This window comes from Perca fluviatilis, chromosome 6 (genome assembly GCF_010015445.1).
Source record: "Perca fluviatilis chromosome 6, GENO_Pfluv_1.0, whole genome shotgun sequence".
NCBI lineage: Eukaryota > Metazoa > Chordata > Actinopteri > Perciformes > Percidae > Perca > Perca fluviatilis.
This window is the reverse complement of record NC_053117.1, coordinates 25756439-25771821: the sequence shown is the minus strand read 5'-3', so window position 1 is coordinate 25771821 and position 15383 is coordinate 25756439. Positions and strand designations below refer to the sequence as shown.

General features: G+C 39.8%; 1 protein-coding gene across 2 annotated transcripts; it reads right to left on the bottom strand.

The window, feature by feature from the left end:
* Positions 1-8915: 8915 nt before the first annotated feature.
* Positions 8916-14734, bottom strand: LOC120560092 (homeobox protein orthopedia B-like). Of its 2 annotated transcripts, none has more exons than XM_039802203.1 (3): positions 14437-14734; positions 13711-14108; positions 8916-10288 (listed from the first exon to the last, which is right to left on the bottom strand). In XM_039802203.1, the coding sequence occupies exons 1-3, from the start codon at positions 14510-14512 to the stop codon at positions 9785-9787; spliced, it is 978 nt and encodes a 325-aa protein (XP_039658137.1). In that variant the 5' UTR covers positions 14513-14734; the 3' UTR covers positions 8916-9784. The 2 variants fall into 2 exon arrangements, with proteins under 2 accessions (XP_039658137.1, XP_039658138.1); XM_039802204.1 differs by having other exon boundaries at positions 14476-14734.
* Between the last annotated feature and the right edge of the window lie 649 nt (positions 14735-15383).

Genomic DNA, 15383 nt, shown 5'->3' with positions numbered 1-15383 from the left:
CAAATGCTGTGATGTGTGTGATGCGGAGCTATGATACATACTCTAATTGTTTAAATCCAATTTATTAAATGAATCAATAGATTTTTAATGAACAAGTAACCCCCACAGTCTCATTATATTGCTCTAAATGATGAACAGATATATCAATTTGCATTATGGTGATCTGTTCACAGAGTTCATTTTCTAATCTAAATTAATACAATCATATCTAACCCTTCTTCCCATATACCTCCCCGCAACCGCCCACCCTTTCACTGAAAATCCCCAATGAATGAATGAACATGCTGTGCTGCTCAAAGATGAACTCTCTTTCACTGCACTTTCCTGATTTCTGTTCACATTGCAGAAATGATGATAAATAAATGCAACAGTGGCAAACAAAATCAGCAAACAGTTACATGAAGAAAACATGACAGCATACAAAGCACCCCACTAATATGTCACATAAAAACACAGACAAATTCATAAATATTAAATTAAATGTGAGAGTCAATGAATTTTTGTTTGGTATGCAAAAATGTCCTTGCTCCTAATGTTGGTGAAAATGTAACATGAAATTCAGATTCAAATTTTAATATGATAATTAATCAAGAAAGCTGCATGTCCTCACTATTAAACTAAATCCAAGTGCCAACTGCCTCTGTCTCAACAACACAAAAGACTACAACACCATCTTGTGGCAAATGTAGGAACAGAAACACGTGTTTCTTAGGGGGTCTATGAGGTTTATCAAAATGCAAGATAACTTTTTTTAAAGAATTACAGTTCACTTTTCAAAGCAGTTGCAAAAGAGAATCAAGAACCATACTTAAAATGTTTCTAAAAAATGCAACTTATTCTGCTCATCAGGATTTTCCTAAAGGCAAGGCAAGGCAGCTTTATTTGTATAGCACATGTCAGCAACAGGGCAATTCAAAGTGCTTTACATAAAACATTAAAGAGCAGTTAAAAACGATTAAAAAATTAAAACATTAAAGAGAAGTTAAAAACGATAAAAAAAGACAGAAGCAGCTCAGGAAATTTTTATAAGTGTGATTTTGGAGTGCCCTCTGTGTGGTGATGATTGCCTCAGCTGGTCCATGTGGTCAAAGTTAAATCACAATGATTGTTGATTTCAGACATTAGCGTCTTAACCATGCCTCAAATCCCAGCATGCAACCTACTTCTGCACACCTGCTCCCTGGAAAAGATAGCACATATAGCTAAGTATTTTTGCTTTGTTGTTCACACACCCACACACACACACACACACACACACACACACACACACACACACACACACACACTTCTTGTGTGGATCTGTCTGTCAACACAGCGGTCCAGCCCGGCTCTCCTTACTGCCTGACTGACCCATTCATCTCCTGTGGGGGCCGTAATGAGCCGACCCTCCCCGTTTGGACCGACCTGACAGAGAGAGATTACTTTAACGCCTGCATGGATTTTCTCCCTTGTCCCCTCCTCCCCATTCCTTTCCCCTGAAAGTGGTTAATTCAAAATGCATTAATGAGGAGCGATGGATAACACACTCTTCTTTTAATTACCTTCCAATGGAGTTCTTCAGGGAAGGCCTGATGACTCCTATCTGATGCTGGCCTGTTTGTTTGTTTGTTTGTTTGGTTTGCTTTTAAAGTCTTTTATCTAATACATTTTGTAGCCAGGATACATAATAACAAAGCATTATTAGGTCAGTCAGATATACAGTATATAAAGGTAACAAATAGCGTAACAACAACCTTCATAAAAATGGTCTTGGTTTGCTTGTTCAATCTCACACACTTTCCAGTATAAACTAATTATTGGCAAGGTTATTAGACGAACCTTGATTAAGTTAATCGTTAAGAATATATTGATTGTCGAAGTGTATACTGATTATGCTTAGGTATTGTACTTATTGGAAAGAGTCATTGGAACATCTTTTTGTTGTCTTGGCCTGGTAAAGCAATAAACACACTTACACATTGTGCAGTGATAACTGATGGTGCATGCAGATGAGGAGAATAATTCTAGATAATAGTATAATTACAGAGTGCACTGTAGAATAATTGTTCTGGAGCAGCAAGATACCTCTTTTCTCGCTCAAGGAATCACATTCAGACAGACTGATGTAATCAGACTGTAGTGGCCTAAAATGTAATTAAAAAATCATTGGTTACAAAAGTGAACTCCAGTCTTGTTTGGTTGATTGGTGAGGAAAGAATTGGTCAAAAATCATCACATTACATTATATTTGTATATCCAACTAGAGTCTATCATAATGTGTTTTATCCTCATAACTCACTCATTACTAACTCACTCAAGCCTGAACCTAAAAGTTAAAAGTAATTGAAACTATGAAGGGATATTAAACATCCTCTCTTGTAAGATTACCTGTTCTGTCAAACAAACAATTTATATTGCATTTTTTTAAAGTTTTTTGGTCATGCATGAGTTAGTCAAATGAGTAAACAAAAACAAATGAGAGATGATTTCAATGACAACAACAAACATGCTTTAGTATGAAGCACATGTTGGCCAGCATGGACTATGGTACCCAGTGCAAGGAAGGATGGGTGCACCTCTTCCAAAAGAAAGCGAAACACTTTAAGGAGTCCAATGGCAGAAGCACCACATAATAGTTTACTACCTAACTCTTCCAGCAAATCTGCTTCCTTTTACTAAATCTTGATTCTGTCTTGTCCATCCAATTTGGATATATAAACTGGATGTTGTCCCCTAAACATACAGTTTCAGGTTTCCTCGAACTCTAAAACATGTCTGCTCAGGCCAGGTGGGTGGGCCTTTGACACTCAGCAAATGTGTTCCTTCATCGTTCAGCCTCCACTGTGGTCTGGCCAGTCTTTTCTAGCCTAATAAACATTGATTAGTCTACATAATCAATGCACTCAATGACAATGATTCAGTGCACTGCATAAATGTATCGACTGCAATCAGCTATAAACAGCAGCCCTCTTTTTCATGCATTTTCTGCGTTTAATAGCCATATTTTGATGGAACAATAATTGTATGATTCTCTGCAGAGTTAACATAGACATATTTCATTAAGTGATACCAAGATGAGATAAAAATCTATTGACCATGTGTCTAGATTTAAAAAAAGAAATAAAATGTATGAATGAATTAAAAAAAAAAAAAAAAAACATTTTTGTACAGCAGTGTGATGCACTTGACAGCCACCAGAAGGTGGCAATGTTTAGCCGCTGTGGGCATCAAAGCACCGACAGTTCTTTGTTTCTTTCCTATTCTGAAGTGTTGCACACTGAATTATATTTTCTGACTCAAGCAGAGGTGATTGAACTGAATAAAACAAGAAATATGTACAGAAATGTGACTTTTAAAGGCTTAAAATTCAATTATACAGGGGATTCAAATCAGGAAAAGAAGTAGAACAACGGTTGGATATTGTAGCCACCTGCGTTCAGGTTCATGTAAAAAGACATTTAGGCTGTCAGTCTAGGTGAGAAAAGTTTTTGGGGAATACCACAGCACACCTATCTGCTTATATCAAACAATCTATGATCTAAAAGAGATCCTTGCGCTGTATCATCTTTCACTGAACAGTTGAATTCAAGGAAGAAGTGCAGTAGGTAAACCCCAATGTGAAGCATGTAACTTTGCTACTCCCGCTGTCCATAGCCATGCATGACCTGGTCATGAAATGAATGTTGATAAAGTAGAAAAGCCTGTTTAATCAGGATGGATCACTGTGCAGAGGTGGAGAATGTCAGAGAGAGCAGGCACAGCTGCTTGGTGAAAAATCCAATATTGACTGTCGGGATAAATGTCCTGCATATTCTCTCATCTGTCCCAGGGGCCGTGATATTATGCCTCTCACGTTAGCACTCCTAATTGGATTAAAAATGGCTTGTTATTGGGAGAAAAATGAAAACTATCATGATTATTGCCTCTCAACAATGTTGGCTCACAGAGCTGAAAAGGACAAGTAATTGTCATGGCTTTGGAAAATGTCAAAATTATCTGTTTGGAAACAAACTGTTGCTTTGATTGATTGCATTATAAGATCAAACCAATGGGAGACAATGCAGTCATAATTGAGTGCCTCTTTCATTGTTTTATTCTGGTACAATAAAGCAAGAAATGTCACATCAAAGTGTAGCATTCATGGCCTTTACTTGCAACATTCTATACTTTTAGAATTGTTATATAATCAACTAGACTTGTGTGTGTGTTTGTGGACAGACATGTACTGTATGCATATATACGCATGGTTGTGAATGCCTGCGTGAACAGACATTTAACAGACAAATCCATCAGACGTCCACTGGGTTTTGGTTTGTATACCACCAGGAGCACCCATTAACAGAAAATAAATGCTCAATGCCATAAAGCTGACAGTGTCTCATTCATACTGACACTCTGGCTAAATTACACATAAAAGCAATGATAACATCATCATTAAATATTGATTTTAAGGATGGTTGAAACAAAAACCCATCCACACTTATTCTGCAGATGAGGGTATTTGGATGAGAGTTAAAGCAGTTTGAGCAGAGTGGTTAAAAAAAGGGAGCAGCTACGAGGCTTCTTGAAAAGATGGACAGAAGAGAAACGGAAGAAGAAAAGGAGAGAGTAAGAAAGAGGGAGAGGAGGTGAAGAGTAGAGAGAGTTAAGGGATGGGGTGGGGAGTGGGGGGGTAGAAAGAGATTTAAGGCTGAGGCTCAGAGCAGATGTTAGTGTTGATGATGATGGATGCAGGTTGTTGAGATGCAGAGTTGCTATCATGAGAGGCACTCGCAGCCTCCTCACAGTACACTTTCCCCCCAGATGTCACTGTGTATGCGTGTGTGTGTGTGTGTGTGTGTGTGTGTGTGTGTGTGTGTGTGTGTGTGTGTGTGTGTGTGTGTGTGTGTGTGTGTGTGTGTGGAGTAACACAGCAGTGGAGAGGAGATGCTAAAATGAGCAAGCCACATGCTCAAATCAGGTTCATACAAAATCTACTTTATGATGGTTTTCATGAATTTGTTGATTAAAAAAATTACTTTTAAGCCAAAATGTCCTCCTTAGTCTAGACTTAGATCAACTACAAGTAATCACAATAATGAACAGAAGCAATGAGATACAACAAAGGACTGAGTGTCACAGATGAGCCTGATGAACAACTATCTCTTAAACTCTTAGGCACAGACACACATGAAAAGCAACTTCCTCTAAAGGCCTTAATTGGATTATTTGAAGATTTTTCACCTTTATCTCGCAGAGGAGATCCATTGTCTTGCATTAAATCACGTATCACTGGGCTACCACATACATCCTTGCAATAATCCAAATTCACCAAAAACTACACACATTTGCTGCCCAAGCACATAGGCAGCAGGTGGTGTGTGTGAGTGTGTGTGTGTGTGTGTGTGTGTGTGTGTGTGTGTGTGTGTGTGTGTGTGTGTGTGTGTGTGTGTGTGTGTGTGTGTGTGTGTGTGTGTGTGTGTGTGTGTGTGTGTGTGTGTGTGTGTGTGTGTGTGTGTGTGTGTGTGAGTGAGTGAATGGGACATGTTGAGTGGTAACCTGCTCTACAGTCTAACCAGATAAAAGGTGCAGGACAGAAACATGTCGGTAATTGATTGCTAATTAGTTCTTTTGTTGTTGTCCATTGTGTCTTGACAGAGCTTTGCCCTGGGCTGTCTATTCACCCGCAGAGTCAGTGGCCTCGCAGCAAGGAAATAAGCATAGCTAGTCCATAATGAGACAGACTGATGTAACCCCAGCAGACGATAGAATCTGCTTAAAGCCTCTGTTATTGAACCCCCTAAAACTGTCCAGCTGCAAGGAACCCATCAGCTGCATTCTGCTTTACAGTATGTGGTGCAGCAGGCTATGTGCCATTTACACTGAGTTGCTTTACCCACATCTCTCTCCCTCTCTCATCAGTGCATGAGAAATTACCTAATGAGGAATGGGTCGCACATTTCCACAAACTCATTAACCCGCGAGCGAGTGAGACTAATTGCAGCGTTTGGGTAATGTGATTTCACATCTGTTACTGCAGCCCAGGACACAGTAGTCAGCACTGGGCTGGATCTGGTGGGCTGAGCCACACATAGAGCTAGATTTACCAGAACACACCGCTGCAGCTCCAGCCTGGATGGGTGGAGCAGCAGTCAGTTTGGCTGTGGTTCTAACATTTGATCAACTGTTGTCATACAATATCGTGTAATTACATGCCTCTGCAGGGTAGGTGAGCCAGCTGCAATTATTCTGAAAAAATGATATACTACTGGCTGGGGTTGAGGTGAGTAGTGTAGAGGTAAATATACAGCATAAGACGAATGAGCAGTGACTTTGAGTCAGTGACCATCAAGAAACAAACACCCAAAAGATGTCCATTTATTTTGAAATTCAATGTCAGTTATTAATATCAATTCAATTGATAACCTGAGTTTTTTTTTCTCATACATTCACTGTGACTTGACTATAAATTCAACCTAGAAAAGGATTATTTCGTAATTTAGGTTTTCCTTTCTTGGTTTTCTGTAATTTGTCTTTCAATGTGGATTATTGTGTCTGTAAATGTAATCAGAGTGTGATCCTGTGTTGTGCTGCTGCACAGCACACTTGAAAATAGCTTGGAAAATAATGTACAAATTGTTTTTTTATTGTAAGTTGGAAAACTTCAGGCTATTTAATTTAAGCTAATTGTGTAGAACAAAAATGTAGTGCTTGACACACACACACACACACACACACACACAGAGGAATACATTATTTTTTCAGGGTCTTGACTTGGGTTGGTATTTTCAATAATTCAGTAAATTACTGCAAACAAATTTATGTTAATAGAAAAGGTGGGAACCAACTGTTTAATATGGGAAAAGTAATATACTTTTGTTAATTATGATTAATCCTTTGTTTAACCCTCCTGCATTGTTACAGAAACTCCAATTATAAGTTTACAGGCAGTGGGACTGCTTATGGTAATGCCATATCTCATCAATTACCATCCCGTGACCATAAATTGGCCTCAGAGCTGACAACGAGATGAGGTTAACACGCTGATTAATTTGAGCTACTGTGATTTCAGGCAGAAGTTGACACTTATAATCTTTGACACAAACAGTGAGGTCCGCTCACTTTCATAATGGAATTTTTTTTTTTACTTCTTTCGGGGCTGCGTCTGAGTTTATAGACATTAGGCTACATCTCACATCAGGATAATTTGAAATTAAAGTCACGCAAACAAGGTGAGAGTTTCTCTTATTACACAACTGATGGGCAAGTAATGAAGAACTTTAAATAAATGTCAACTGATCAAAAGGTGTAAAAAGCTAAACTGCTTAATACAGCTTACCTGTATTTTTGTTATGACATTTATGTAATGTAGTAAACACTATAGAAGTAGATAAATCTGAAATAATTAAAACATGTCAGTTTACCAACTTCAGGATAACAGTTTGTCAGTTTACATTTATAAATGTTTCAGATGATGTGTTTGTCCATTGCTTTAAAATCATAATTGATGTTCTTACTATATTCAATGTTATGGATGCTGTAATTTAGTTTCCAACACAGTAATCATAGGCCTACTGTGCTGCTAAAGGGTACAATTGTGTGAAACTGCTAAATATTTTTCTGCATTTTGAATCACTTGTTCCCTATAATTAGCCTTGGAAACGCCCAGATCAACATGTTCATTATTTGTTTATCTAGTTGATATTTTGCTTGTTGAGTTTGTGCTAATCACTTTGTTAGGGTATTGATTGACAGGTGCGAGACAGCGCCCTCCAGCTTTTTATGCTGCATTAGAAGTCTGAAGTAGGCGAATAAACACGTTATTGACAATGTGTTGTAGGATAAACAGTGGTGCACAATTTTGAGCACTAGGTATAACTCTTTATTATAGATTATCAGTTTATTGCTGTAAATATATTTTCTAAAACTTTATACAGTATGAAGTCAGTTTGTGTGTGGGTCCATGTAACAGTCTCTCAATGTTTTCTGCAGGCCTATCTGAAATTAGAGTTGTGTGAATGTGAAAGCAGTGATTCTGTGCTGGTCCATCTGTGACTAAAAATTTAAGAAAGTTTAGCTATTGGCCCTATATACTGTATGTACAAATAGCTATTTAACAACTACCTAACAGCATATGGTACTGTTGCTTCCCTGTGGCTCCTAATGCAATGTATAGGAGCAACCGGCAGATAGCAGAATAAAGTGTGACCCAGATACAGGCTGATATAGTCTATTAATAGAGTTATTGATAGGCTGAAGTTGTAGTATTTATATTAACATTTCCATTAGAACTGGGCAGCCTTGTATTTTCACCTACTCTGGCATTTAATAGTTGGATATTATGATTAGTTTTGCTGCAACTAATCGATTATGCAATTTCTACTTTGCGAGGTAGGATCATAGCAGCTAACTTTAGCCTTCAAATAAAAGCAAGAAACTATATAGGCTAGACAGTATAGACAGACACACACAGGCCTGTGATTCCACCTGTTTAGTTACAGTCCATCCAGGCTGCTCGGTGGGATGACCGTCATGGTTAAAAGCAATGACCGTCACATCACAGCACTGACATCTTTACCGCTCCTGTCTTCCACACTGGGACCAGTCATCCTTCATAAACCCTTTAACCCTGTCACCTCAAAAACTGGTCACTGAGCAACGACCGCTTAAAATATAACTTTGTGCAACAAAATTACATCTTAGAATTTCTTAACAGTTAAGCCAGTAGCCTAGCATACACTATTAACGTGGCAAAAATGTAGTTCAAATCCCATTGTAATTTTTGATGAATAGAATCCAAATAAACTACAAGTACCATCAACAAAAAAAAGGGTAGGTCAGAACTGAGGGTCACACATAGGCCATTTATATATAAGTGCCTATAGGAATTTGTACAAAATGGTCATTATGATATCTCGTTAAACTTAATGGAGACATGAATCATTCTTGTTTTTTGACATTCTTGAAAATTACTTTTATTTGTTTGTTCATTTTAAATTGGTACAAACCCGTCAATGTGGTGCATTTCGATGTAAGATCAAACATTTAAGAAATGTGTCAAGTAATAGCACATACAATAAGTTAAAACATGTCACAAAAAAGACCAGCGGGTACATAGCAAGAATGTTTTATCTACACAAAACATCCTAAAACAGCGTAGGCCTACTGAAAGATCATTGTTTTTTCTCCTCTTTAGATTAATGCTCTCATCTCATAGATACGAGACTGATGTCGACTCTTCAATCTGAGTGGGCACCATTTTCTCCTTAAATTATCCAAGCGTTTAAATCCACATGCACAGTGCATGCCCGAAAGCCAGTTCAATAGGCCCACCTACAGTATGGTGCGTGTTGGTGGTAGGCTGTTACCAAAAATGTATACCCCATCTTATAAATAACCGTTTGACATAACAACTTCACCTGAACACAATAACATGTGTGCGTGAAGACACACTCAATGAAAACGTAAATACGACGATTGTTTGGCTCTTAATAATTAGGGCCTATAGTCTAGAGATCATTACAATAGTATTTATCATCAATAGTTGATAAAATCCTTTAGAAGTAACAAGATAAATAACCCCAAACCCAAGATATTTTTTTCTTCCGTTTGTCCATCAGTGTTGTCCTTTTCTTTTTGTCATTAGGCTATGTCTAGATGAAGTCACATACAGTCTCCATTTCCTCACATTTCTGGCCTGATTAGCTCGCTCGTTCTCTCGTTTTGATCTAATAGCGGGAATAAAAACAGAAAAAGAGTCGAAGGGTGGGGCTGGGAGAGGGAGTTAGGAGCAGAGTAGTGCGGTGGGGGTGTTTTTGAAAAGTCACTAAGTGAAACTCATGGACACTGTGTGCTCCAGCGCTTTGCGCCGCAGTGACGCGATGCTTGTCCCTCTCCACATGTCACTGTCCGGGGAACTACACAGCTGCGGGGAGCCCGATACGTTCGTGGGGCCGGATAGAGAGGCCGACATTCCGGGGAAATGCGACTGGTAGAGGTGGGACTGCAGACCGGAGCCGTTGGAGGAAAGGCCGTTGGAGAGACCCATGGAGTTTGGTGGTGGGCCGGGGCCCAGACTGCACTGTGACAGGGACTGTGGCATGCCCGGCTGGCGACCCAGGGCCGACGGGAGCTGCAGCTGGGAGACCCCCGGCATCCCTGTGGCCCAGCGAGAGTCGTTGGCGTGGAAGGAGCACAGGCTGTTCTCCATGGCGGCCGCGGCAGAGAACTGTGGCAGGCCCGGTGTTGGGAGCAGCGTCCCCGGGGAGCGGAAAACATTGGTGGTCTTCTTCCTTTTCTTCCACTTAGCGCGTCTGTTCTGAAACCAAACCTGCAAGTAGAGAGACCAGACCGTGAGCCGTCAGAAGGACAGACTGAGAAGCATATGCCTGGAGCAGGGTCTGTTTAATATTACACTGTAATGAGGGCAGTAAGATGGATGTTGGGAACATGTCCCTATATACAGTAGGCTACGTGTTTGTGCAACCATGGAAGAAAAATACTATTTACGCACGATATCTCACCACATTCGGACTAACTTTAGAGCTAATTAGGGTCTTTAGAATAATACAACAAAACTAATTATATATAAATGTAATGTTTTTATAATAATAAAGAAGAATGTGTTTGTCTTTGTCGCTAAAGTAGTGTCTCCGTGTGTGCTTATGTACTTGGTGCTTATTCATTTAACCTTTTATTTATCCAGGTAAGTCGATTGAGAACAAATTCTCATTTGCAATGACGACCTGCCACATTCACAAAGTTAGGCCTACACAGTCATACCTGGAAGCTGCCCAGTACATAACCAAAGTCTGATCTGCTGGCCACTGAGCAGCTCCACTGGAGCGGTTGGGGTTATGGGCCTTGCTCAAGGGCACCTCAGTGGTGGTGATGAGGGAGGGAAAAGCGTTGCTCTTTGACTTTCCCCGCCCAGATTTTTATCCTGTCGGTCTGGGGATTGAACCGGCGACCTCCCGGTCACAAGCTCTCTTCTTTAATGTTCTTATGTGTTGTTGATGTGTCTTAATGTGTGTCTATGCACTTGTACCTGTGTCTACTGCATGTGCTACTTGTGTTATGTTTTTCTCATGCCATCAACCTGCCAGCTGTCGTGATCTGGAATAGTGGTTGTGTCATTTTACGTGCCTATGCTTATGTGTTCCTGTTTTATGCTTATGTGTTGTGTGTATTGTTGTGGCTTAATGTTTTAAGCTATCAACCTGCATGGCTAAATCTGGCACATTTACATGTTGGATTGTGTGCTCGTGTTGATTAATGTGCGTTGTCCATAAAGACATCTAAAAAAAATTAAAAATAATATAGGGTATGTAATTGTATTCCAGAAACATAGCAAGCAAAGTGGCTGGTGAAATCCACCCTGCAGTGTCCTTGAGCAACGCAAATTCTCTACCAGCTGTGGGGCCTGGTCTGAACCTGACCCTATAGGCTACTGTCTGTGTAGAGCTGGGCCAAACGAAATTAACAAGACGTAAATGTAGACCTTCTGCAATTGCCCTAAGGACCTCTTACATTCATTGCCACTATATCCTAATTGGTAGGACTTTGATGGAGTACTGTATAATATCAGGTGTAATTTATGAATCGTTCTAAATTGCATTAGTACAGCCTATATATAATACTCTTCAAGGACGCTATTGTAAATTCCAACCATTTGGCTACTGTCAACATATCATGTGTTTTTAAGACCAGAGTGGAACTGAAATAGTCAAAATGGGTTATGAATTTCATTGCAGGCTAAAAAAAATACAATATACAGAAAGCTTTTGTGTAAAACTCAGCCGTCACTGGGTTTTTTATTACTGGTGTTCCGCAGCAGTGGGCTGAACAATTTATCTTTATAACATCTTATTTACAAGCAGATTAACTGAAAATTGCCCTAAATATTGTGTAGACTTAATTACAAATGGCCCGCATTACTTTGCACAATTCACGTAAACATAAAACCCATCCAAACGCACGCACGAGAACCACAGACACACCGACCCGCGCACGCAGCTAAAAACGTACGCGCGTCCCCGTTGGGCTTTATAAAGATTTCATCATCTTCGGGCGTGATTAATGCGCGCGCGAGGCCGTGAGTCGATGCCTCTGTATTAAAAGTGAAATCTCGCTCTCATTCCGCTCAGCCATCCGTGAAACGTCGCCCAAACCCATTACACTCGGGGGAAAGAAAATGCAATTTCTCATTCCATTAAAAAAGTGCAATACATTCTTGAGTCCTATTAAGACGTCGCTGATAGAGCATTTTAAAGGAGAGGCTGTGGAGGCACGCACGCGGCCAACACGCCCACTGAAGGCCGCACCTGCACGACCTGCACTAATGTTACCAACAGCTAGCGAAGCCGACCTGAGCGGTTAGGATCCTGCACTAGATGGAATCAAGAACTGATAGTTAAGGTAACTAATGATTATACTGGTTTTATTGCTTCCAGTGGGATAATTTGCATGAATCTCACATCACTGGTTAATAACCCGTTCACATGTTATAAATAGGACTGACATTGGTTGATAATGTGTTTATCAGAGCTTGGTATGTTCCTGCATGCTTGTTCAAATAAGCACTGTATGACCAGTTTAAAATATTTGGTTGGTTTTATATGTTCAATTTCCCAAAAATAAATTAAATTATAATTGTAATCACTGTAAGTAAAACAAATATGTGCCACACATTCCCACCCTAATTATTTTCTAAAAAGGGGGAGTTGTATATTTTGTGAAGGAAATTCTGTTATTCTTAGCCATTATTTTGGCCAGGGTAACATATTTGTTATGGTAAAAAGTATATTATACATTATAATACAAATAATAATAAAATCCTAATATTACCATGTAATTTCATGCAATTGTTGCAGGTCCACAGAAACAAAACAAATTAAAATTAAATTAGACACTCAACAATTTCCATATTTCCGGGGACAATCGCCACAGGTTGCGTTATAAAATATTTTAGCCATCAGAATATTTTTGACTTTATGAGCACTGCTCGTTATCTTATATCATTATACAAATGACAAATGTTTAAACACCTTGGACAGAGCGATTTTTATATTAGATGGGGCAGGCTTCTTAAAGTTAAATATTGCCTTATATCAAGCTAAACTTGAACACAGTATGGGATGTTTAAATAATATAATTTATTTAAAATGCGATTGAGTTGGCATATTTTCTCAAACAACTGTCTGCAGAACACAACGATAAGCTCAGGGCTTTTTCACATGAGTATACTTAGGCAGGATATAGTGCTGAATATAACCCAAATAAGAAAATATTTTTGATTCTATTCTTTTAAATGATATCTGCACAATAGTACACTTTAATTTATGATTTAATGTAACTTATACTTCACCAGTGGCGTCAATCCACCCTTTGGCTTTGATATTTTAAGCAGTTGCACCCAAAACTTAACACCCATTGGCCACACAATTTGACTAAGAATTAGTCAAATTGTGTTCTTCAATTCTTTGTCACTAACAAAGTGACAAAGAATTGAAAATACATTATGGCAAAAATTATTAGAAGTGACCAAACTATATTTTACAAACGCACATTGGTCTTGAATCCTCTCCTGAGGTGAATCTAGCCTATTTTGCTCACTGCCGTCCAGGTGGAATTAAAGGATGATTTTGAACATTTATATCGTGCTAGAAAACCCGTTAAAAACAAATCTGGACCCAAAGCCCCACCCTGCCATATCATGCCAGTGTTTTCATCGTGTAAAATCAAAGTGTTTACCTGGACTCTAGACTCGGTGAGGCCGATCCTCAGCGCCAGTTCCTCCCTCATGAAGATGTCGGGGTAGTGGGTTTTGGCGAAACTGCGCTCCAGCTCATTGAGCTGCGCCGGGGTAAAGCGCGTCCTGTGCCGCTTCTGTTTCTGTTGGCTGGAGGACTGACTGGAGCTCTGCTGCGGTTGTTGCTGCTGCTGCTTCTCCTGCTCCTTCCCGTTCACCGGCATGCCGGCAGAGTTGGATCCCACAGTGGCGATGTCTTCTCCGGGCAGGAGAGTGGTTCCCTCTACAGAGTCAGAACCAGGGGCCATGTCTCCTGGATGCCCCTGGTCTGGCACCCCACCACCCAGCCGGCACTTGAGAGCCTCTCGGTGTCCGAGTAACTCTGCAGCATCCTTCATCCCTGAGAGGATGAGGAGGCGAGAGGCTTTGAGTAATGGCAAATATTACAGCGCAGCATCTTTAAATGAGAATTACAGTGCATGCAATAGCTGTGCTTCTTTATGGCAACAGACGTGTGTTAATCCAAAGTGTAAACTACAACAAATTAACTAAATATAGCTTCGGTCGTAATTTTAAACCGCAATTTCTGCTGTCAGATCATTCCTCACTCCTGATAAATAACTGTAAAGAATTGCTTCAAACAACGATAAACCACTTAGCTGTTAACACAATTAACTAAACAGTCTATCTATCACTTCACAAGGTTAAATAAGAAGTTGAAATCTTACACTGGAGTTTAGGGCCGGAGTTTAGTGATGATAACTCACCGAGCCGAGCATCCAGGAGGTCGGCGTGAGAGAGCATGGCGTACCGCTCCAGGGTGAAATGCGCTCCAAAAAATCCCACAACTTTGGGGCAATTTAAAAAGTATATATCGTCTAAATGAACGAAAATTCGGTTTGTGGTTAAAAAAAGGAGGTCCCTTGCATTATAATGTCCTTTAGAGCGATGGGGAGGCGCTTATTAGTTGAAAGAACCCGTGAGCTTCCTCAAATAAGAGCCAATCAGAGCGGGAGTCTGGAAATGTCAGCAACGTGACTCCCCCCTCTTTTTTTTTACACACTCAAGCTCGCACGCGCACAGACCCAAACGCGCACGAAACACTACAATTCAATTCAATTCTCTGCCATTCCGTCCTCTGATTTATTAGCTTTTCATGCTGAAATTATTCCACGTTAAACATCTTAATGTGTTTGTTTAATTTCATATAGCACGTGCCATGACAGGACTCCTAGATATACATGTAAAGTACTGGAGGTGAGCTCATGCAAAGGCTTGTTTTAGTTTTCTCCAGGAGATAGGAGCTACTAGTATTTGAGCCAGAAAATGTTTGCCCATAGTAATTAAACAATTAGCCGTATCAAAATCTCAATTTTCAAATCACTGGACTATGTCAATTAGCCTAGTTAACAACCAGTAACCTTACGTAAGAAAAGAGAGACTTATTTTCAGAAAATAACATCTATAGCCTATAAATTACAACAGCAAACAAAAGCCGATTACTCTTCGTATATTTATAAAATATTGAGAGGAATAGCAGACTGAGTGTATTTTGTACATATCACAGTGTGGACTTAACAAGAAAAAGATGTAGCCTAGGAGATGAGAAGCCTTATAACGCAGGCCTTCATTCAGCACCTCAGAGCCCCACTTCCCTCCCGTCCTTGGATCACAA

Bases quoted from the DNA above. Each gene is read 5' to 3' on its own strand.
- LOC120560092 (XM_039802203.1), bottom strand. From the start codon at position 14,512: ATGCTCTCTCACGCCGACCTCCTGGATGCTCGGCTCGGTGAGTTATCA. The intron at 14,109-14,436 runs GTAAGATTTCAA...TCATCCTCTCAG, and splicing joins CTCCGGCCCTAAACTCCAGT to GGATGAAGGATGCTGCAGAG. The intron at 10,289-13,710 runs GTAAACACTTTG...CTCTACTTGCAG, and splicing joins TCACCGAGTCTAGAGTCCAG to GTTTGGTTTCAGAACAGACG.